This window comes from Nerophis lumbriciformis, linkage group LG08 (genome assembly GCF_033978685.3).
Source record: "Nerophis lumbriciformis linkage group LG08, RoL_Nlum_v2.1, whole genome shotgun sequence".
NCBI classification, from domain to species: domain Eukaryota; kingdom Metazoa; phylum Chordata; class Actinopteri; order Syngnathiformes; family Syngnathidae; genus Nerophis; species Nerophis lumbriciformis.
The window spans coordinates 19,692,257-19,716,224 of NC_084555.2; the positions used below are offsets into that span (position 1 = coordinate 19,692,257).

At 42.9% G+C, this 23,968-nt stretch overlaps 1 protein-coding gene across 1 annotated transcript in view; it reads right to left on the reverse strand.

Moving 5' to 3' along the window:
• pdss2 (prenyl (decaprenyl) diphosphate synthase, subunit 2) overlaps window positions 1-23,635 on the reverse strand; it is a 78,747-nt gene extending 55,112 nt beyond the window's left edge. Inside the window, exons 1-2 of the mRNA XM_061967948.2 lie at window positions 23,194-23,635; window positions 1,610-1,744 (exon numbers count right to left, since the gene is read on the reverse strand). Of these exons, the coding sequence (XP_061823932.1) occupies window positions 1,610-1,744; window positions 23,194-23,441 (383 nt within the window). The 5' untranslated portion in view covers window positions 23,442-23,635. The remainder of the gene's footprint in view (window positions 1-1,609; window positions 1,745-23,193) is intronic.
• Window positions 23,636-23,968: the final 333 nt, after the last annotated feature.

A 23,968-nucleotide genomic window follows, 5' to 3' on the forward strand; every position in this document is an offset into this window, starting at 1 on the left:
CTACTACGGGGAATAATCATCAACAACTCAATGAAGTGACAATCATGTAAACCCACAATACTCAGTTTATGGACAAGGAGAGATAAAGCCACCAAAGCACATTCAATCGCTGTATTAACTATAATTTATCATTCAAAGTAATTTGCCTAAAATTGGTGACAACATAACAGATCAAAGAACAGAAATCCAGTAAAGTTGGATCTTGACTAATTGTCAGGTGGTCTTTACCTAAAGGGAAACTATAGGGAAAAACTACAAAAGAAACCAGTAACAAAAGAACATGTACAATACAGGGGGAAAAAGAACAAGACAAGAAAATTATGTGACAATACATTAAACGGAACCGTATATTTAGCATTAACTTCAATATAGTGATCAAATAGCTTTTGTGGCTCTAAGTGGGTTTTGATTAGGTGGAAACTGACCCAAATGGCTCTGTAGATGCAAAAGGTTGCCGACCCCTGACTTACAGGATTCGGTTCCATCTTTTCGCCAATTACCAAAGACAAAGTATTAAAAATGTCAGTCAAATAACTGCACAGGTAACGTTACCCGTGTCGCTACCTCTCTGCTCGGCGAGGGCGTATGACGTTGCACGCACGTCAGTATGTGACGTATGTAAGAAGGTGCGCTTGTTTTAATTCTCTGTGAGAAGCAGAGACAAGAAAGAGTGAGAAACGCATGTAGTGTAATGCTCGAATATCACGATATAGTCATTTTCTATATCGCACAGAGACAAACCCGCGATATATTGAGTATATCGATATATTGAGTATATCGATATATCACCCAGCCCTACGGTGAACTCAGTTGGACGGGGGCCCTCACAGCCCTATAGGAGACCCACCACTTGGACATTATTCCACTTCGAGGGGCCCTCCAGATTATCTATTTTTTTAGAGAGGAAAATCACGGTGGCAGTTAGCTTGTTGACGCTAGTAGAGTAGAGTTCGGTTAGCTCGTTAGCATTAGCAGCGAGCTCCAGGCTAGCCATGGCCTCGCTATGGGACGAGAGAATGATCTCGAATAGCTCCATAACAGCCGCTATCTCTCCTCTGACAGCGGATTTTAAATTGTCGAGAATTTTGGCTCGCATTTTGTCCATCTTCTGACTTATCCTCATAAAAAAGGCCGAGTAGACGACCGACTTCTCCATGATATCTGGATCCGAAGACGGCCTGGCTTGTCGGATTCCCCTCGGCCAGACATTGCGGAATTCACATTTCTTACACACTGTTTTTATACACCTTGGACAATCTGGCAACTTGTCCAGGGTTTACCCCACCTTCCATCCGAATGCAGCTGGGATAGGTTCCAGCACCCCCTGCAACTATACATGTAAATATATACAGTATATATATATACATACAAATTATGACCATGTATACAACTAATTAGATATTAGAAACGAGAACAACTCATTAAGTCCTGTTCCACAGTTTTCTTCTTTTTGGCCTAGTACTACATGTAAGACCAGAAGGGGTTATTTGTATGAAAAATCAGTGCGTTAATATCAACATGTGTTTAATTTTTATGAATGAAAATATTATAGCTACGCATTTAAAGCATTATGTATGTTTAACCAGTGCTAGTCACATGAGTGGGTTACCTGGGATAGATGCCACTGACCATGTCCTGGGCTAAGAGATCAGAAGAAGTGTGATTTGGTCCGGCAGCTTTTGAAAGAAGCAGGACAACCAGTCCTCTCATCTGAAGGTTGTTCTTGCTGTCATAGACAAAACCTCTGCAGGGAAAAGAAAACAAATATTTTTTACACGTTTTTTATAAGCAATCAATTAGGTGATCATATAATTAGTCTTATTTTGCGATAAACAAATGTATGATTTATTTATTTGCCCACATATTCACCAGATCGACTTTGAAATATTTTAACATGTGAAAATCATTAAAAAACTGTTTGATTTAATTTAATCATCTATAGTAATTTGTTGAAGCATTTTTAAATATCTTGTAGCATTCATAGGCTTTGGCCGATAACAAATTTTGTTTGACAATATATTGACCTACCCATTATTGCCAACATTATTTTGAAACCATATTAACCACTGATGGTTAATACAAGTATAGCCTATCAAATTAAATAAAACTTGTTTTTGTCGTATATTTTGACATCGTAATTGGAATGTAAAGGATGGGGGACGGGGGGAAAAATTCGTAATGTATACATTGACAGTTCTTTAATAGCGTACACTGTGAGAGACGGTGGGGGCCAATCAGATGCTTTTCATTCAGAGATGACAAAGTTAAAACAAAAAGGTGATGATTTAACATATTCTACATCGTAATATGTGAATACCTGGGAGAAAGAGAAGAGGACACATTTTATTTTTGACGCTACCAGATGCCAGCCATCGATCGATATCAACACAACTGTAAGTTAAAGCTGTGTGTATTTTCTGCTTCAGGTCATCTGTCGAAATGAGCTGTTTCGTCGAAAAGAGCTATCAGTTGTTATTCCTGTTTAAACGGTGATGAAAATAAATAAGTAGGCTACCATTATTTGCATTCTTCACGCTGCAAGTGTTTACATGCTTACTGGTCAGAGAACACAATGAAATAAATATAATTTCAAAGAACAAGGGGAACTGTGGGGCAGCACGGTGATAGAGGGGTTAGTGCATCTGCCTCACAATACGAAGGCCCTGAGTAGTCTTGGGTTCAATCCCGGGCTCGGGATCTTTCTGTGTGGAGTTTACATGTTCTCCCTGTGACTGCGTGGGTTCTCTCCGGGTACTCCGGCTTCCTCCCACCTCCAAAGACATGCACCTGGGGATAGGTTGATTGGCAACGCTAAATTGGCCTTAGTGTGTGAATGTGAGTGTGAATGTTGTCTGTCTATCTGTGTTGGCCCTGCGATGAGGTGGCGGCTTGTCCAGGGTGTACCTCGCCTTCCGCCCGATTGTAGCTGAGATAGGCTCCAGCGCCCCCCGCGACCCCAAAGGGAATAAGCGGTAGAAAATGGATGGATGGATGGAAGGGGAACTGTTGACTCCCCGTTAGTTGGTACAGTAAAACACAACTTTACTATGTCTAGATTGTAGGCAGTGCTGTTAAGTTTCTCTCTGAGAATTAGTGGAGAATGCAGAAACTTTCAGGCATGATGCAGCTGACCAGTTTGAGAAGAATGTTTTTGTTTTATTCTTAGGACTACCGGTACTGTACTTTTCAATTTTGTAAATATTGACTATTGTGTGTGAAGTCCTACTAAAGGTTAAATTCAGTTTAAGAATTAGGCCTTCAAGTTATGATAAATGTTGTGATGGTTGATAAAATGTGGATGAAAGATACTTTATTTTTTTTATTTTACTATTATTTTTTTAGTTTCCCTCCTGAGAGATTGTCACCTTATTGTGGTTAAGAGCTACCAGCATGAGCTTAGTTTTCAGGTGGGACATCTAAGTTGTACAGGTATGAAGGTAAAGGCCTGACAAAGTCAAATCCTCTTGTCCAGGTTGGAGGTCCTGATCTACCAAAAGTTTGCGTGTACTAAATATGCAAAATATATGCTGATCATCAAAACGCCCGCTGTTTTGCAAACACTATTTTATTTATTTTTCAATGTATTTATTTTATTTATTAACTGTGCAAACTGACAGACGATGGACATATGAGAATCCTCTGTCATACGTATGTGTGTCCACATTTTGGGATGATCTGAAAATAAAATATTAGACATATCGTCTGTTCATTAACATATTTTTTTAGCTACTAGAGGACTTAAGGGTTGATTGAAACAAATTAAATTGCTGCGTTTTGATGTCCTTTATTTATTTAAAAAAAATTATGTTTGTTTTTTTTCCACATAGAATACATATCTCTAAAATATTGCTTATACGAAAAAAACTTCTTGAATTATGCATTTTTGCATATTGAGCGGAGTAAGTGCAGCCTCTCTCCCATGCACCTTCAGCGGTAAAAACAAAAAAAAGTGGTGTCAATGTACAGTACCGGTATATGCACTGTACAACTGCTTCTAAAATGCCACTAAAAAGTGGTAGATGTCTCCTGCATGTTTGAAAACATAGCATAATGATAACATAAATGTGCAGTAAATGAGAGTGATGCCCCGTATAGTACATGCAAAATCTTCATTTAAATAAGTTGGTCTGCACCACTTTACAATTGCACGCGCAGTGTCCGTAGATCACACGCAACACGCCCACTAACAGTACACGCTATTTTTATATTTAACATGTTGTTTAGTGCGTGGCATTTGCACCTTAGTAAATTAGGCTCATACTGTAGCCAACAACCAAATTTTATGAAGAAAGCAATGTGACTACTGTATTAACACAGAAAAAAAGTGCTGGAACCTAATGGAGCAGCGTGTACACATGATCCCCCTTCACATTTCTGACTGCTCCCTCATATATGCCTACCTAGAACCGGCCCTGTCGTCAACACTGTTCAATTATTGTAACGTCTGTCGAGACGCTCTAAGGAGGACAGGAATTCTCCATCAATCACTTTTTTTAGCAAAACTGTTTATATTCGGCCGTATTGCCTTAACCACGCCGAAAGCATTAGTAAAAAAAGGTATATCTTGCAAAACTGGTCATTGTCTGCCGTACAAACCAGGCTAAAACCAACTCTTTGGCATCTGTCATATCAAGAGCAGCCACCGCTCTTTCTCACTTGCACCAACATACGCACTCATGGCACTTAGCCACTGATGCGTTTACGGCCACACAAAAAGTCGGACAACTCCAACATCAAACATAATGTGTAAATTCCAGGTCGTTACACTATGACTCCTCAATCAAATGTGTGCTTATTCTACTGTAATTTATTAAAAATGATAATTTATGGATATTAATCATAAAGTTATGTTACTAGATTACAGAAATGCTAATAAAAAAATATATTTTACAGACAGAAAGTTACAGGAATGTACACTTTATCCCATGCTTACATCTCATTGTGCAACATGTGAATGTTTTAAGAGTAACTAAATGTGATCTCTGAAAGGGGTACACATTCTTTCCAAAGTAGGACCCAGACATACAATACTAGTAGCTAGTGAAATACAAGATTTGTTTTGTTATTTTCATTGTAAATGGGCCAAATCATCTATATAGGAAAATAATCTCATGGAAATGACAGCTCTCATTTAATTATTATTATAATTATATAACAATATATTTAAATTGTTATGATGTCAGGTTTGGGACAGGTGCACATCTAATCTTGCTCACATGTGCTCAACTAAATGCTCATGGAATTTTTGCGTTTGCTCACACACGAACAATTAGAGGGAATAGTGTATATATTACACCACCTCCTTTGAATAGCTTTCTAATTCTGGGGTCTCAAGGTTGGGAAGTATGGTTCAATGTGAATACTGTATCTTAGTTGTTTAGGCAATAATGAGTTTATACAAGTTTAGATTGGGGTAGGACGTTTTTTAACGAGAAAAGACATTAATGTCTTTTGTTTTCATGCTAGTATTTAAACTAGCTAGCAAGCTAACGCTTGTTGGTCCAAAATGTTATCAACATGTGGTTATCAATTACGTTTTTTCAATCATTTTAATTTGATACGGTAATACATACTAACCGGCAAGAGTTTTATAGCACTTATCATTACTACGGTTTAGGTGCATGTAGTACAAACGCCCGCGACTGCTGCAAAGAGTGACCGCTCTGCCTCTTGCAGCCCGTAAAAACGCATGCACACGGCGGTTATCGAGGCTGGCAAAGTTATCAAGTTAATTTTATATTATTGTTTGGTTAATTGACTAAGTTTTCAGCCTAAATATCTATTAGGCTCAATGTAAGATCACTATGTTTCTCATACATTCATTTATTTTGGCAGCCCGCAACAAAAAAATTGTACTGCCACAAATACTCGGCACTACTTTTTTATTTATTTTTTTAAAGACTTAATGCTATTTGCTCAACCTCACATTATACATAAATATCACTCTGAACTGAATGGAGTGTAGTTACAACGTCTTCCAAGTAGACGGCTTCGGAACTTCATATCGGTGATCAAACAGAACAATAGTCTTACCTATGATGTGAACTACAAAAATAAAAAAGCATGATGTGAATCAGAATCAGCTTTATTGTCATTACGCAAGGTAACGAGATTGAGGCCATTCCATACAGTGCGATGTGTGCATGCTAGAAAAACAATGTGCAAATATATAAAAATATAAAAAATGTAGAAGTGCAATGAATATGGTGTGAAATGAATATATACATGAAAAAACAAAACAAAAACAGGGTGGTTGGTGGAATGGGTTATTGCACCGAAGAGAAGGCAGTTATGAGGGACAATGGGGCAGTCCGTTCAGGATGGTTATGGCCCTGGGGAAGAAGCTGTTCTTTAGCCTGTTTGTTTTGGTTTTAATGCACCTGTAGCGCTTCCCAGAGGGCAGCAGGTGGAACAGGTCAGAGCCAGGGTGGGTGCTGTCCTTGATGATGGCACTGGCTCTGTTGAGGCAGCGGGAGGTGTAGATGTCCGTCAGAGAGGGGAGAGGGCGGCCGATGATCTTCTGAGCCGTCTTGACCACTCTTTGCAGCCTCTCCCTGTCTGCTGCAGTGGAGCTGCCGTACCATACCGTAATACAGTAGGTCAGCAGGCTCTCGATGGACGAGCGGTAGAAGGTCAGCAGCAGGTCAGGCTTCAGGTTGTACTTCCCGAGGACTCTAAGGAAGTGTAGCCGCTGCTGAGCCTTCTTGATGATTGATGTGGTGTTGACTGTCCAGGAGAAGTCATTAGAGATGTGGACTCCAAGGTACCTGAAGGTGTGGACCCTCTCTACACGCTCGCCGTTGATGTAGAGGGGGGCAGGGTCGGTGCTGCTCCTCCTGAAGTCGACGATGATCTCTCTGGTCTTGCTGGTGTTGAGAGCGAGGTTGTTCTCCGAAGACCAGGCCGTCAGCTTCAGGACCTCCTCTCTGTAGGCAGCCTCGTCACCCCTGGAGATGAGCCCGACCACTGTGGTATCGTCGGCGAACTTGACGGTAAGGTTGTCACTGTGGGCCGGACTGCAGTCATGGGTGTAAAGGCAGTAGAGGAGGGGGCTCAGCACACAGCCCTGTGGGGAGCCGATGCTCAGCGTGTGGGAGGATGAGAGGTGCGGGCCAAGTCTCACATTCTGGGGTCGGTCCGTTAGGAAGTCCCTTATCCAGGCGTTTGTGAGAGGGGGGAGGCCAAGAGTGTCCAGTTTATTGCAGAGTCTGTCCGGGATTATTGTATTGAAGGCAGAGCTATAGTCCACAGAGAGCATCCGGACGTAGCTCTGCTGCTGCTCCAGGTGGTTCAGAGCAGAGTGGAGAGCAACAGCGATGGCGTCCTCTGTGGACCTGTTCGCCCGGTATGCGAACTGGTGGGGGTCGAAGTCTGGAGGGATATGGTCCTTGATGTGCTGGAGAACAAGTCGCTCGAAGCACTTCATGATTACCGGAGTGAGGGCCACTGGTCGGTAATCATTCAGGCTGGTGATGGGAGACTTCTTCGGCACCGGGATTATTGTAGATGACTTCAGGCAGGATGGGATGACTGCCTGAGCCAGGGAGAGGTTGAAGATCCTGGTGAGGGGGGGAGCGAGCTGGTGGGCGCACGTCCTGAGCACCTTTCCAGGTACTCCGTCTGGTCCGGTAGCCTTCCTGGGGTTCACAGCCAGGAATACTCGTCTGACACTGTGCTCCTGTACAGTAAGTGGAGTGGCGCCGGAGCCCGGTGGGGGCGGGGGCAGGGCTGGAGCAGATGAGTGTCGCTGGGGGGTTTCGAAACGGGCAAAGAAACAGTTAAGCTCCTCTGCCAGTGTCGCACTCTGATCCGCAGTTGTCATATTGCAGCCTCTGAAGTTCGTGATGTCATGAATGTCCCGCCACACCTCCCGTGAGTTTTTGCTGGACAGATGGGACTCTATGCACCTCCTGTGGTCCGCCTTTGCTTTTTTAATCCCTCTCTTCAGGTCGGCTCTAGCAACACTGTACAGTGCCCTGTCCCCTGACCTGAAGGCTGCGTCGCGGGCCCTGAGGAGTGTGCGGACCTGGCTGGTCATCCAGGGTTTCTTGTTGGGGTAAACCCGGATGGTTTTTTCCACAGTCACATTCCCGATGCAGAACTTTATGTCGTCCAGCACCGTTCCTGTGGCTGTCTCCAGCTCCTGTTGTTGGAAGAGGTCCCAGTCTGTGTGTTGGAAGCAGTCCTGAAGTTTGGGGAGTGCATCGTCAGGCCAGGTCATAACAGTCTTTGTGATAGGCCTGGCCTGGCGTCTGATGGGGGTGTAGGTAGGAGAGAGCAGGAGGGAAAGATGGTCTGACTGTCCAAGCTGGGGGAGGGGTGTATCTCTGTACGCGTGCTTTATGTTGGTATACACGTGGTCCAGGGTGTTCTTGCCCCTTGTAGAACACTTCACGTGCTGGTAGAACTTAGGGAGTACAGTCTTCAGATTGGCCTTATTAAAATCCCCTGCTATGATATGAACACCGTCGGCCCGCTGCTGTTCGTTGACGGTGTTCAGCAGAAGAGAGAGCGCTGTGTTTACTTTGGAGTCCGGTGGAATATACACAGCCGTGATGATAACAACAGACAGCTCTCTCGGGAGAAAAAAAGGCCGACATCTAACAGACATGTACTCCACGTCCGGGCAACAGTGCTGTTCAGTGATTGTCCCGTTGTTGCACCAGTTCTCATGCACGTAGATACAGAGCCCCCCTCCTCTGCTCTTACCGGAGTCCTTAGTTCTGTCCCGGCGGAGCAGAGTGCGTCCGGCTAGCTGCATGCTAGCATCGGGTATTTCCGGGTGAAGCCAGGTTTCGGTGATAATCATAGCACAACAGTCCCGAACATAGCGGTTTCCAGCAAGTTGTAACTCCAGGTCGTCCATCTTCTGTACAAGGGATCTGGCATTAGAGAGGAACAGGCTCGGTAGAGGTGGATTGTGGGGTTGTTTCCTAAGCCTGAGCAAGACGCCGGACCTGCGGCCACGCTTCTGCTTCCTCTCCCTCCTCCGTCTGCGCCGTCTCCCAGACCCGACAACAAACCACGGAGAGCCCTGTGCTCTCGCTATGTCATCTGGGATGTTGTGCTCGTGGTGAAAGTCGCTCGAAACAGATATCTGGTGCGAGTTACCGATATCCAAGAGTGACTGGCGGGTGTACCGGGTGTTTGCAGTACAGGTGGTGCACAAAAGGAAAAAAAACATGAAGAAAAGAAGGAAGAAAGAGCACTGAAATGGAGAGCCGTAAGCCGCTGCGTCTGTGCGCGCCGCCATCTTGTGTAACTGTTAACACACAACAACAATTAACTACCATGCTATGTGGCCAATAACAACTAAGCTGTAACACAAACACATAACCTAAATTGTTATTTACAAAGTGCCTGCTTTAAAATGTCTTTTTAAACTTTTTTTTAATCAATTATTGAAAATGTATGAATTTATATATAATTGGCATAAATAAGAATTGTGCATCAGATGTTAATCTTTTTTTTTAGCACTGCTAATTTTTATGCTTGAAAATGCTCAATTTAGCCCACTCTTTGTGTCAATCAAATACGTAACTTAACGATGCACGAATAAGTCCAACTTTGTCTTTCACCATCCATCCATCCATTTTCTACCGCTTATTCCCTTTGGGGTCGCGGGGGGTGCTGGAGCCTATATCAGCTGTAATCGGGTGGAAGGCGGGGTACACCCTGAACAAGTCGCCACCTCATCATAGGGCCAACACAGATAGACAGACAACATTCAGACTCATATTCACAATTAATGCTTAATTCGTGGACCTCTCAGATGTAAATACATGATCTGCCTCTAATCTTTTCTTCTCTAAATACTGTAAGTATCAAAGGAAGTGAGGTTGTAGCAAGCAGTAACGTCGTGGTGATGTAAATGGTTCAAATCATTAAAAAATATATTTTTCTTAAGAGTGTATAATTCTACTGCATCACATTTTTTTTTTAAATGTTTATGATCGCTTATATATTTGCGTCTAAACCTTTCAAAATACGTCCTGACTCAGGTAAATAAACAGTAGCCTAATAGGGCCCTGGACCATTGCCTGAAACCCGGAAGTGCCTCTAGATCACATGATTGCAACCCAGCTATAGTCCAGAATTTACGATAAGTAAAGCTCTCAGCCTCTGATCAGGCTGTGAGGGAACACAAAAAGATAAAACAATATAATATTTATCAAGTTTTTTTTAGACTATATGCATTAAAAAATATTGCGGTGATGACTTCCAAAATATATACTTAAACATTGTACATTTTCGAAAGATAAATTATATCCTGTGTGGAACATCTTGCAGACAGACTCAAAATACGGGTTATGTGGAGCAAAATTCACACTAAATTTACACCAAAGCATATCCAATATATTTTAGTCATCCAACATAATTTCCATTGGACTGGCCTATGGCAGCTGTGTACTGAATACTTAATAATTTAAAGAATTTGAATGTGGTGTAATTAATAATAAACACAGCCAAGCCTGATTAATAAGCCAGTTTGCTAAGTTTTTCTTTAAAAAACTTCTTTAAACATTTTTTTTTAGTTTGCCCACTGACTAATACCAATTTTCCACACAACTACTTTTTCAGCCAACAAAAAATACTGCATTTCTGAAAGGGATGTGTGGATGAAGTATTTTAAATTGCAATTAAAATGCTGACATGATGGATTATACAGCAATAGAACATGGTTTTGCTTCAAGAGTGTATTTTTCTTTTGCATGCACACAAACTAAAACAGACGCGCACACAGCGCAATGGACGCAGCCTGTGTGGTGGCTAGATTAAATATCCTTTTAATGTCTCCGGGGAGCGCTTAGACTGAGCACCTCTAATTCTGTCCCTATGGGAGCCCCTTGTGCAATGAATCAAGCTCTCGTTAGGGGCTCCGAGGCAGACAAGCGGCCACACCCCCACTGCTCAATGTCCCACATTGGCCACACGTCAACCTCACAACTTCCACCCACCACAACGTCAACCCAGCAGCAACCCCCCCGGCTCCAAGACCCACCTCTGCACCACGGGGGGAGGTGAAGAACAGAGTGGATGTGGGAGATGGAGCATGAAAAGAGGGAGGGAACGCAGAGAGACATAGTGGGAAAGAGTCTGAGCAGAAATGAGAATGCAAAAAAAAAAAAAAGAAGAAAAGATGGCAGAATGAATGCATGAGTGATTCACTGTTGTAGCAATGGAAAACACACAACACATACAGGCACACGCTACAAGTTGTGCACCTTCCATTAACACAAACCATCCTTATGCTGCTTTTTCCACAAACAGAGCTGACCTTGTGGAGCACCATCTCTCCACTCTGCTAAAAAGGTGCAATTATGGTCACGCTAATGTTTTTTATTTTGTTTTTACACAGTAGAACAAGGACATGCTGCGTACAACACAGAGAGTTGTAGAGAGAGTAATATGAAGCTGTCCTCCTTTAAGAGAGTGTATGGGCCAGTGACCTGAGGGCTGGAGATGATTAATATTTGTGTCACTATCCACAACAGCATACATCAATCAATCAAACCCGGTCTTGTGCAAGGGAATGGGGCAAGGGTGGTATGCAAACGAGTGAGCTAGGGGGCATAGATGGAAGCGAGAGAAATGGGCTGCAGACCTGTATGAAGTTGGCCCCCCAATCTCGTACAAATCTCCACAAACTTGTCCCAAACGTTTGTGCTGGTTTGTGATGCAAACATTTTCATTTGCTCTGGTTTGTGATGCAAACAATTCGTTTGTGCTGTTACAGTTTTTAAGTTATTATAAAATACATTTTCTGATTAGTGATGTCATCCAGCCCCTCTACCGTGTCCAAATCACCCCACCCCAGACTTTTCCCATTCCTTTGTGCTGCAAAAATCTTTGGTCTGACTATTATAGTTCTTAAGTTATTAACGTTACAATATTCATAACCAGCCTCCCCACCCCCCAACTTGTTAAAACAATCATTCATGCAAAATTTGTGCTACAAAATTATTATTAGTTATTATAATAGTTTTTAAGTTAAAGTTCTATGGTTTTATGTTATTAACATGTAATTAATTATAACTAGACCCCCCTCCCCAACTATATCAAAATATGTCCTAACTTCTCCCATTTGTTTGCGCTATGTTTGTGCTACAAAGATTTGTGGTCTAATTATTATCATTCTTAAGTTATCCATCCATCCATTTTCTACCGCTTGTCCCTTTTGGGGTCGCGGGGGGTGCTGGAGCCTATCTTAGCTGCATTCGGGCGGAAGGCGGGGTAGGGGGGGGGCTTCACATAGGTCCTAGAAGGGCCAAGAATTAATCCATGCAAGTTAAATGGTCTACCAAAAGAAGAAACATCCACATGCATTTCAACATGACAGGATTCAAAGAGCTTAAAAGGGAACTGCACTTTTTTTTTTAAATTTCGCTTATCGTTCAAAATCATAATAAAAAAAAAAAAGCATTCTAACTCATAAATAAATGTAAATAAAAGTCTGCTTACAGCTGTGCCAATGGGATGGCCTCTATTCCGCCCATAAAACCCAATAAAAAACAACATTCAAAAAGCGCCAACAATACTCTGTTTATATTTTGTGACATGAATATTAACAAAGTGATAGTGATATTGTTATCATAAGCGCTAACGCAGACAAACTATTTATTGTGACGTGATCATGAGCTTGTGTGTTAATGTTGACATGATTGACCGATCAGCTGCTTCCTCGTTTCCTTGCTCGTCAAACTTTATTGTAGATCATAAATCATGCCTCTGTAATCCGACAAGTTGGTACATTTTGACAGCCATTTTAGACCCGAAAATGGCGAGAACGACACAAAAAGACGCTCGGTTCCACCCACCTTTTCTTTGCAAGGAATATGAGTCATTCTTCATCTAAATGGGAATATATGAATATCCTAGCAGTCGGCATCCTAGTGACAACAGACATTAAGTAATGTTTATTATGTTTGTTGGCTCTAATAGTCTGCAGTGAGCAGGAATCAGTGATGTAGTTGGAAAAATAAAGCAAACAACTTTTTTAAAATTAAATGCGCCACAGACGTTTAAGATAAGCGAAATACATAAATATCAAATGTTCTTATGAATGTGCCTGTTACTAACATTACATACTGTGTATACTTACATCATTAATATAAAACCTTATTGGCGGTGTTTGGATGTTTTTTCTTAAAGGGAACTGCACTTTTTTTTAAATTTTGCCTTTCGTTCACAATCATGAGAAACAAGAACGCACTTTTTTTTTTTAGGATTTTAAAGATGATAGAAAACGCTTGAAAGATGCGGCTAATGGGAGTCACCGCTGTAGCCTTCAAAGCTCTCTAAAACAACTTCAAAACCCTCCAGCAACGTTTTATTTACACACTGTAAGTATATACATAAAGTTGTAACAGACACATTCATAACAATATGTAATATGTTCAATATTTACCGTATTTTGATTATTTTAATCATTTCCGGGACTGATTTCTTCTGCGCATTGATTTCTGTTTCCATAGCAGCGCACGTCTGACTTCTGGCAACAACTGTTTGTTCGTACTTCCGGAATCAAACATGCTTGTGTGTGTTGTAATCATTAAAGACTTGGAAGCAGACAACGAAGACGACTATTTTTTGACAAATAAGGATTCAAAATCTTATATTTTTGAAGCTAAATATACTGCTGCTTATAGAAGCGAGCCTGAAGGAAGAGTGAGACATTGGAGCAGATGGAAGCCGAGAGAGTGAGGTGAAAGCGACGCGAAACGGCAAATGTGGATTTTGGAGACAAGCTATTTTGACGTAAATGGAGTGCTTACCTCGGTGGCAAGGCCCCGGGGGTGGATGAGATCCGCCCGGAGTTCCTTAAGGCTCTGGATGTTGTGGGGCTGTCTTGGTTGACAAGACTCTGCAACATCGCGTGGACATCGGGGGCGGTACCTCTGGATTGGCAGACCGGGGTGGTGGTTCCTCTCTTTAAGAAGGGGAACCGGAGGGTGTGTTCCAACTATCGTGGGATCACACTCCTCAGCCTTCCCGGTAAGGTCTATTCAGGTGTACTGGAGAGGAGGCTATGCCGGATAGTCGAACCTCGGATTCAGGAGGAACAGTGTGGTTTTCGTCCTGGTCGTGGAACTGTGGACCAGCTCTATACTCTCGGCAGGGTCCTTGAGGGTGCATGGGAGTTTGCCCAACCAGTCTACATGTGCTTTGTGGACTTGGAGAAGGCATTCGACCGTGTACCCCGGGAAGTCCTGTGGGGAGTGCTCAGAGAGTATGGGGTAACGGACTGTCTTATTGTGGCGGTTCGCTCCCTGTATAATCGGTGTCAGAGCTTGGTCCGCATTGCCGGCAGTAAGTCGGACACGTTTCCAGTGAGGGTTGGACTCCGCCAGGGCTGCCCTTTGTCACCGATTCTGTTCATAACCTTTATGGACAGAATTTCTAGGCGCAGTCAGGGCGTTGAGGGTATCTGGTTTGGTGGCTGCAGGATTAGGTCTCTGCTTTTTGCAGATGATGTGGTCCTGATGGCTTCATCTGGCCAAGATCTTCAGCTCTCACTGGATCGGTTCGCAGCCGAGTGTGAAGCGACTGGGATGGGAATCAGCACCTCCAAATCTGAGTCCATGGTTCTCGCCCGGAAAAGGGTGAAGTGCCATCTCCGGGTTGGGGAGGAGATCTTGCCCCAAGTGGAGGAGTTCAAGTACCTCGGAGTCTTGTTCACGAGTGAGGGAAGAGTGGATCGTGAGATCGACAGGCGGATCGGTGCGGCATCTTCAGTAATGCGGACGCTGTATCGATCCGTTTTGGTGAAGAAGGAGCTGAGCCGGAAGGCAAAGCTCTCGATTTACCGGTCGATCTACGTTCCCATCCTCACCTATGGTCATGAGCTTTGGGTCATGACCGAAAGGACAAGATCACGGGTACAAGTGGCCGAAATGAGTTTCCTCCGCCGGGTGGCGGGGCTCTCCCTTAGAGATAGGGTGAGAAGCTCTGTCATCCGGGGGGAGCTCAAAGTAAAGCCGCTGCTCCTCCATATCGAGAGGAGCCAGATGAGGTGGTTCGGGCATCTGGTCAGGATGCCACCCGAACGCCTCCCTCGGGAGGTGTTTCGGGCACGTCCGACCGGTAGGAGGCCACGGGGAAGACCCAGGACACGTTGGGAAGACTATGTCTCCCGGCTGGCCTGGGAACGCCTCGGGATCCCCCGGGAGGAGCTGGACGAAGTGGCTGGGGAGAGGAAAGTCTGGGCTTCCCTGCTTAGGCTGCTGCCCCCGCGACCCGACCTCGGATAAGCGGAAGAAGATAGATGGATGGATGGATGGATGGAGTGCTTACCTATTATCAACAGGAAACTTCACCGGCCAGCTGGACCAGACGAACAACTGTCCATCAAGTGGGTCACTTTAATATCGACCATGATACATGCAGCACGTCAGGCGTGTTATTACAACTACAGTGAATACACACTCCGGCTAGCTCAGCTGTGTACAAACAAAACATGAAATGTAGGCTAATACTTAACAGATATTGTAATATGATTGTTCATGTTTTTCAGCCAGTACAGTTTGGAGTCCTATAGCAGTGTTGTTTGTGCATTACAAACTCAAACGCGATTTGTGCTGATCTAGAAGCTAGCTTATCTCTTTCTGTAGTTAGCTGTTACAGCTAACACCAAAGCATGCCGGTTTGTTACTAGAAAGAGAGTTTCTCAGTGTTCTCTCTTACAATAACAATGTCGCTGCAGTTTGGTTATTATACAGATTACGGAAAGTAAATGAAGTATTGTTGACGGTTTTTGAATGCATTTTAAAGTTATTTAGAGGTAGAATTAATTGCTCCCATTAGCTGCATTGCTAGCCACCTAAAACGAGCTGATTTTTACATGTTAGACTGCAAAAGAAAAAACTTTTATAATCTTGTCTCTCATGATTGTGAACGATAGGCAACATTAAAAAAAAAAGTGCAGTTCCACTTTAAGGGCTTTATAGGCAGAATAGAGCGGCTCCCATAAGCTCCATTGTAGGCGGAATTTTGATTGCATTTGTTTAATATTTAGAAAAATAGAAAAAAATACATCCGTCGTCATGTCTTTAATAATGATTGTGAACAATAGGCAAAATTCCAAAACAGTGCAGTCCCCCTTTAACTGTCGTACCAGCACACATGAGACACATTAGGTGGCACAAAATGTAGTACCTTGGTCCCAAACTTAGCCTGATGAGTACAACAGGAACTACACTATTTAGATAATCATTTAAATCTATTTTTTCGGAACCTTTCCATTTATTCTATTTAAAATAGAATAAATGGAAAAGTAGAAGACATTTTGATCCACATGGTGATTTTGTTTTATCGTATGAAGGGGCTGAACTGGAATTGTATCAGGAACCCTTACAGTTTCTAGACAGCCACTCAAGCCAGTGAGACACTCCACCCCATTAGTATAGAAACAGCTTTGTTCAAGCTGTAGCTATTATTTTAAAGAAATTCTAATCACATTTATTTACTAAATAATTAATTATTGGTCATTTTATCTTACTGTCTTTTATTATATTTTACACTTTTTTTTTATTGTTCATTTGACTTTTTCTTTCTGCTTTTCCTGGTCGCAGGCAGCCTGTTGTAGTGTACCCTAGACAGATAATTTTCAAAAAGGGGGGGGGGGGTTGGAGTAAAAAATATTTGGAGTTTTGGCACTAGCCGCTAGACAAGATCTGACCAATGTAAGTGTAAGGCTAGGTCTGACCAATCGAAGTCTATGAGCATGAACTGATGAAGCCTACTGGGACGAGAGGCGAAACGTCATCTAAGACAAACCAAACAGTCCAGTGGCGATCGATTGAATTACCTGAGATTACAACGACCTGGATGCCCCACGGAAACGACAATGCCAGAGTTTTCAGACCTTCCCACTATGGAGGCTGTTCTCAAAAACATTTGCTTCAAACCACCAAAAACGTTGTTAGTGGGGATAAAAGGCTGAAACAGTACATATTGTGACCGTTTTCACCTAAAAACGGTTCTGTGGGACAGGCCCTGAGATGACTTCATTAGTGGCGGCTACTTCTTCTTTATAGGGGGAGACCATTTCTTCCTCATTGCTAGTAGCTATTTCTTCTTCGTTAGCGGCAGCTACTTCTTCTTTGTTGGCGACAGCTATATGTTCTTCATTGCTGGCGATTATTTCCTTGTTGCTGACAGCTACTTCTTTTTCGTTGCTAGCGGTTATTTCATCTTTGTTGGCGACAGCCATTTCTTCTTCATTCCTGGTGGCTAATTCTTCTTCGTTAGTGGCAGCTCTTTCTTCTTTGTTGGCGGAGGCTATTTCTTCCTTATTGAGCGACTATTTCTTACTGTCAGGCATTGAAAATAGGAATCAAAATTTTAAAATTTTTAATGATTCGGGAGAATTGTAACGTTAGCCCTGGTTCCCATTGATGATCGATGGCCAACCCTAAACTTGTATGACATTTAGGGATTTTAAAATGTTCCTTAAAATATTGCATGAACAGTTCAATTTTTTTTACTCAGCAACAAATCAAATCTCATCACATAAGTGAAAGACTTTTGAAATTAGAACTTGCACCCCCTGCGACCCCGAAAAGGATAAGTGGTAGAAAATGGATGGATGGATGTCAACCAGCGTCACCTTTAAGGGTTCCACTGTATTCCGTTGTTCTGTGCATATGCAAACACACCACAGACTTTCGCAGACTTTGAAGAACAGTTAGCTTTGGCGCAGTTTAAGAGAATGAAATGAAAAACTGAAATACCACACCAAGGAGACCTGCCTGTCTGCTATTGCGGATATTTTTATCTACTGCGTGTCTAAGTCAGAGACATAGTGGGAAATATGAACCAGCCCTACAAAGATGACAGGAGACAGACTGTGAAAAAGTCTAAAACCCTGAGACAGACACACACACACACACACACACACACACACACACACACACACACACACACACACACACACACACACACACACACACACACACACACACACACACACACACACACACACACACCGTTTTACAACACTCAAAAGTATTGTCATATCAAATTTAGGCGTATAGGTTATTACAACCTTTGGGTTCTATTTCAAAGACAGAGGTTTTCTTACTCTTGAGTTGATAACTGCAGAATAGTGCATTTAGCAAAAGTTGCTGTTATCACTTCAAGTGTGTTGACATCTGAATGCGTTTATTACTTTTAGTTGCGTGCAAAAGCTTCTTGTTGATTTCATGTTTGACAAAATCGATAAGAAAAAATGCATACCAGCAGAAGCAATGTTCCCTCTAAGGTGCGTACCTGCGCAATTGGGCACTGCTCAGGCGTTCTCTGAGCACAAAGTTAAAGTTAAAGTAAAGTACCAATGATTGTCACACACACACACTAGGTGTGGTGAAATGTGTCCTCTGTATTTGACCCATCCCCTTGTTCGCCCCCTGGGAGGTGAGGGGAGCAGTGGGCCGCGCCCGGGAATCATTTTGGTGATTTAACCCCCAATTCCAACCCTTGATGCTGAGTGCCAAGCAGGGAGGTAATGGGTCCCATTTTCATAGTCTTTGGTATGACTCGGCCGGGGTTTGAACTCACAACCTACCGATCTCACGGCGGACACTCTAACCACTAGGCCACTGAGTTGTACAATACAACCAAAATGCTAAACAAAATAATCATCAATTATTACCACTTTATTCTGTACAATTTTGCAATGCAAATCTGTGAGTGACAGGTAAAAACAATAAAACAATGTTCGTCAACACTGTTCAAATCAAATCAAATCAAATCAACTTTATTTATAATTATCGTAATGTCTGTTGGGATGCTTTAAGGAGGACAGGAGGTCTATTGATTAATTTATTGAGCAAAACTGTTTATTGTCGGCCATGACCAGACCAAAAAACATTGGCAAAAACTACTATCTAGCAAATCTGTAAATTTTTTGCCCTACAAACCACGCAAAAACCATACTCTCTGTCAAGTGTGTCAACAGCAGCCGCGCTCTCTCTCTCTCAGTTGCGCCAACAGACACACCCTTTAGACTCTGCTACTGATTACGGCGTGTATAGCAACACAAAAAGTCGGACAAGTCCAACACCACACAAACTGTAAATACCAGGTTGTTACACTACGATGCGGCTCACACGCAGCCAAGGCCGCCTTAATGCTTACCTGTACTAAAGCCCAGGGCCCCCGTTATTGACGGCGGAATGCAATGATTGGTGTTCATAGCTGTCAATCACAAACAGCTCAGGTTCATCTAGCGATTGTGTACTCTTTCTCTCTCGGCTGCGTTGTTTTTTCCTACTGCTCCGAGCGGGGCCCGAACCAACATCGCCTGTGTGAGAGACCAGCGACTACTATTAAGCTAAAACACAGGCAGTCTCCCGGATCGCCAGCACTTTCCTTGAAGTTGACAAGCTTTTATTACATTGCATGTGCATGTCGTGAAGGACATGTATTCATGAGCGAAATTATTTTTAAAATGGGTGATACTATTGCTTTGTTGCTGTTCTGTTGAGTGTAATCATGATTTTTTTTTTTTTCAAACTGTGTTTTTGGGTGGGGGGGATGTTGAGGTTTCAAATCGCCTTTAAGCTCCAGGGCCCCCCCTTTAGGCTAAGTCAGCCCTGCATGCAGCCAGTCAATGTCATTACCAGTATGTTATGCTTGTGTTTCACTGTTTTGCTAGTTATCTTATAGCTAACAGTGCAACAGAGTTAAATATATTAAATACTGCTTGCTTGCTGGCTCCTCTTCTTGTTAGAAGATAGGGGTCCATCGTCCCTAAGAATGATGTGCTCTGTAGTGGCTGTACAAGCCAATACGAGCTTTGAAGTTTCTGCCGCATATGGGACAGATCAAACCAGGTGATAATATACAATAAACCATAAATAAAATTAAATATACTGTATGTGTGAATATATCACCCAGGCTTATCTCATTGTGCAACATGTGAATGGAAATGTGATCTCTGAAAGGGCTACAAATGAATTCCAAAGCAAGACCAACACACAGACAAACAGTATTAATACATAGCTCTAGCTTATTTCCTGTCTTTGTAAACAATGACAAAAACGACAATTTATTAGATAACAAAAATATTGATCCAATTACTGTAGTATTGACAGTATACTGATATTATACTTGGTACCATTACCGTTTAAATTTGTATCGATTTGCCCACCCTGTTTGGATGTTCAGCTCTAGCTTAGTGGTTAGCAATGCTTTTGTGTACACTCCTATGGCATGTGGAGTAACACATTAAGCTATACCTTTTCCTTCAGTCCTCTAGTGATAATAATACTTGTAAAGAAACAGTTTATTTACCACCAAGAAGGCGAGAATTTGTGATTTAGAAGCTGCACTGTGGAGGCACATTAGCTGCCAGCAGGGGCGTTACATTGTTTTGAGGACGCCTTCGTTCACTTGTCCCTATCTAATTTGCGGGACACAGCTATAACGTGTCATCAACATGCATTATCATCCTGACAGGACAATATTAAAAGCTCTATTGTCGGCCAAATGTATTTAATTTATATCGTATGTAGTCTATATGGGCAGCACGGTGAAACAGGGGTTAGTGCATGTGTCTCACAATACGAAGGTCCTGAGTAGTCCTGAGTTCAATCCCGGGCTCGGGATCTTTCTGTGTGGAGTTTGCATGTTCTCCCCATGACTGCGTGGGTTCCCTCCGGGTACTCCGGCTTCCTCCCACCTCCAAAGACATGCACCTGGGGATAGGTTGATTGGCAACACTAAATTGGCCCTAGCGTGTGAATGTGAGTGTGAATGGTGTCTGTCTATCTGTGTTGGCCCTGTTATGAGGCGGCGACTTGTCCAGGGTGTACACCGCCTTCTGCCTGAATGCAGCTGAGATAGGCTCCTCCACCCCACGCGACCCCAAAAGGGACAAGCGGTAGAAAATGGATGGATGGATGGATGGATGGATGGATGTCGTCCATATTGCGCAGTGTCCTGTCCACTGATTGAAGAACTTTGCATTGCCCTCAATCCCAGATCCTTGTGTGGAGCTCAGCGAACTACAAGGATCTGGCGAGAGTCAGATTAAGCATCTCTAGCCAATGAGTCAATTCTACGTCCTTGGCCGTCAATTCATTGTCCAGCACTGCTCTTAAAGCGTCGCCGGTGGATATTTCCGCAACATACTATAGTGCAGCTACACAAGTGAAGAGAGGGAGATGGCAGGACAGTATTTACTTCCTCCAGCCAAAGAGAATGAACCATTTGATGAAGGCTCTCATTCCAATTTCCCCCTGAACATGGATACGGAATGCACTCCCAACAGGTGTAAAAGAAAGTGCATCTATGTCCTCCTTCAAAACTGCACGAAAAGAACACCTCCAGGCAACTACAACCCTTGCCTAACCCCCTGCCCCCACCACATAATAATGTGTAAATAATCAAATGTAAATAATCAAATGTATATACTTGTTGTTATGCTTTCTGAGCTCACTATGTTCACTGCTCGCTGTACATATCCTACCAAGTCAGACCTACACTGTTTCAATGTCCATTTCTCAGATGATATAATTGTTGATGACTGAAGTGCTGATAGCAACCAAACCTAACCCCCGCGCCCCAGCCCCCTCCACATCCCACCCCCCGGATTGTAAATAATGTAAATAATTCAATGTATATACTCTGATGATTAACTTGTGTGAGCTGATAGTATATATTTGTACCATGAATTGATTAAAGGCCTACTGAAACCCACTACTACTGTCCACGCAGTCTGATAGTTTATATGTCAATGATGAAATCTTAACATTGCAACACATGCCAATACGGCCGGGTTAGCTTACTAAAGTGCAATTTTAAATTTTGCGCGAAATATCTTGCTGAAAACGTCTCGGTATGATGACGTCAGCGCGTGACGTCATGGATTGTAGAGGACATTTTGGGACAGCATGGTGGCCAGCTATTAAGTCGTCTGTTTTCATTGCAAAATTCCACAGTATTCTGGACATCTGTGTTGGTGAATCTTTTGCAATTTGTTCAATGAACAATGGAGACCGCAAAGAAGAAAGCTGTAGGTGGGAAGCGGTGTATTGCGGCCGACTGCAGCAACACAAACACAGCCGGTGTTTCATTGTTTACATTCCCGGAAGATGACAGTCAAGCTTTACCATTGGCCTGTGGAGAACTGGGACAACAGAGACTCTTACCAGGAGGACTTTGAGTTGGATGCGCAGACGCGGTACCGTGAGTACGCATGCAGCTGCGGCTTCCAAACATTTGATCGCTTGCCCGTACGTGCGTGCCGCTATGTGCATGTCACGTACGTAACTTTGGGGACTTTGGGGAAATATATGTGTTGTATGAACTTTGGGGAGGTGAACGGTACTTTGGGCTGTGGGATTGAGTGTGTTGTGCAGGTGTTCGAGTTGTATTGGCGGGTTATATGGACGGGAGGGGGGAGGTGTTTGTTATGCGGTATTAATTTGTGGCATATTAAATATAAGCCTGGTTGTGTTGTGGCTAATAGAGTATATATATGTCTTGTGTTTATTTACTGTTTTAGTAGATAGATAGATATTTCCTAGCTGAATATCAGGTCCCACCCGCCTCTCACAGCATCTTCCCTATCTAAATCGCTCCCACTGCCCTCTAGTCCTTCACTCTCACTTTCCTCATCCACGAATCTTTCATCCTCACTCAAATTAATGGGGAAATCGTCGCTTTTTTAGTCCGAATCGCTCTCGCGATTGTAAACAATGTGCAGATGTGAGGAGCTCCACAACCTGTGACGTCACGCTACTCGTCTGCTACTTCCGGTACAGGCAAAGCTTTTAAATCAGCGACCAAAAGTTGCGAACTTTATCGTCCATGTTCTCTACTAAATCCTTTCAGCAAAAATATGGCAATATCGCGAAATGATCAAGTATGACACATAGAATGCACCTGCTATCCTCGTTTAAATAAGAAAATCGCATTTCAGTAGGCCTTGAACGTGGACCCTGACTTAAACAAGTTGAAAAACTTATTGGGGTGTTACCATTTAGTGGTCAATTGTACGGAATATGTACTGTACTGTGCAACCTACTAATAAAAGTCTCAATCAATCAATCAAAAAAAACATCAGGAGAAGTTTTCTATGGACACTCATCTGAATACAACCTACCTGACTCGGTCGGAAAGACATTTTGAAAGAGTGTTATCGGCTTTGAGTGAATTATAAAAGAGAAAAAAGAAGGTTGGTGTTACCTGGCTGTGTTGAGAAGAGGGTGCTGAGTGCCGACCAGCTTCCTGACGTGCATGGCGACGTTACTCAGCTCATCGCTGAGCAGACAGCGGAGGCTCATGAAAGACGTTGGATAACCCACAATCTTCTCGGCGTCAGACACCACTTTACTCCAGTTTGAAGGTCCCGGGCCAGAGAAGAGGCTCAATGTCCTTTTTGCCGGCATGGAGCAGACTAGACAGGGTAGTCGCATCCATGGAGGTACAATCATTGTATTTGCTTTAACGCCACTTCTTCACAACTGACTACAATGGCGTGAAGGTATTAAACACCATTTAATGACTTAGTCCTTTCATCGCAATATGCTGTAAAGAAAAAAAAAAAGGCGTTTTATTGAACTTATTGTCTCCTAACTTTCCGTGTTTTAACTCACGACCTGTCACAGTGCGCCGCCATCTTGAATGACGTAGGACATGACGTCATGGTTTGCCAAATGTACGACATTTCCGGTCATTTTTGTTGTATCGGTGTAGTATTAGAGTTTGGCACCGTTACTACTTTTAAACCGTATGTTTTTTTTGAATAGTTGACAAGTAATTGTATGTGCAAAATGTTACAGTGTAGTCGGTGTACATAAAGCACATAAGGAAATGTTTCGTTTTTGTCAGAGTGTTCCGGTCGAACGGGTTTTCAGGGGACACATTTCCGGTGTTACGTGTTACCCTAAGAAGCCATGAATGCATAGATACTGCTCCTTTGCGATTTAAAAACAAAGTCTGAATGTCATTTAAACTATTA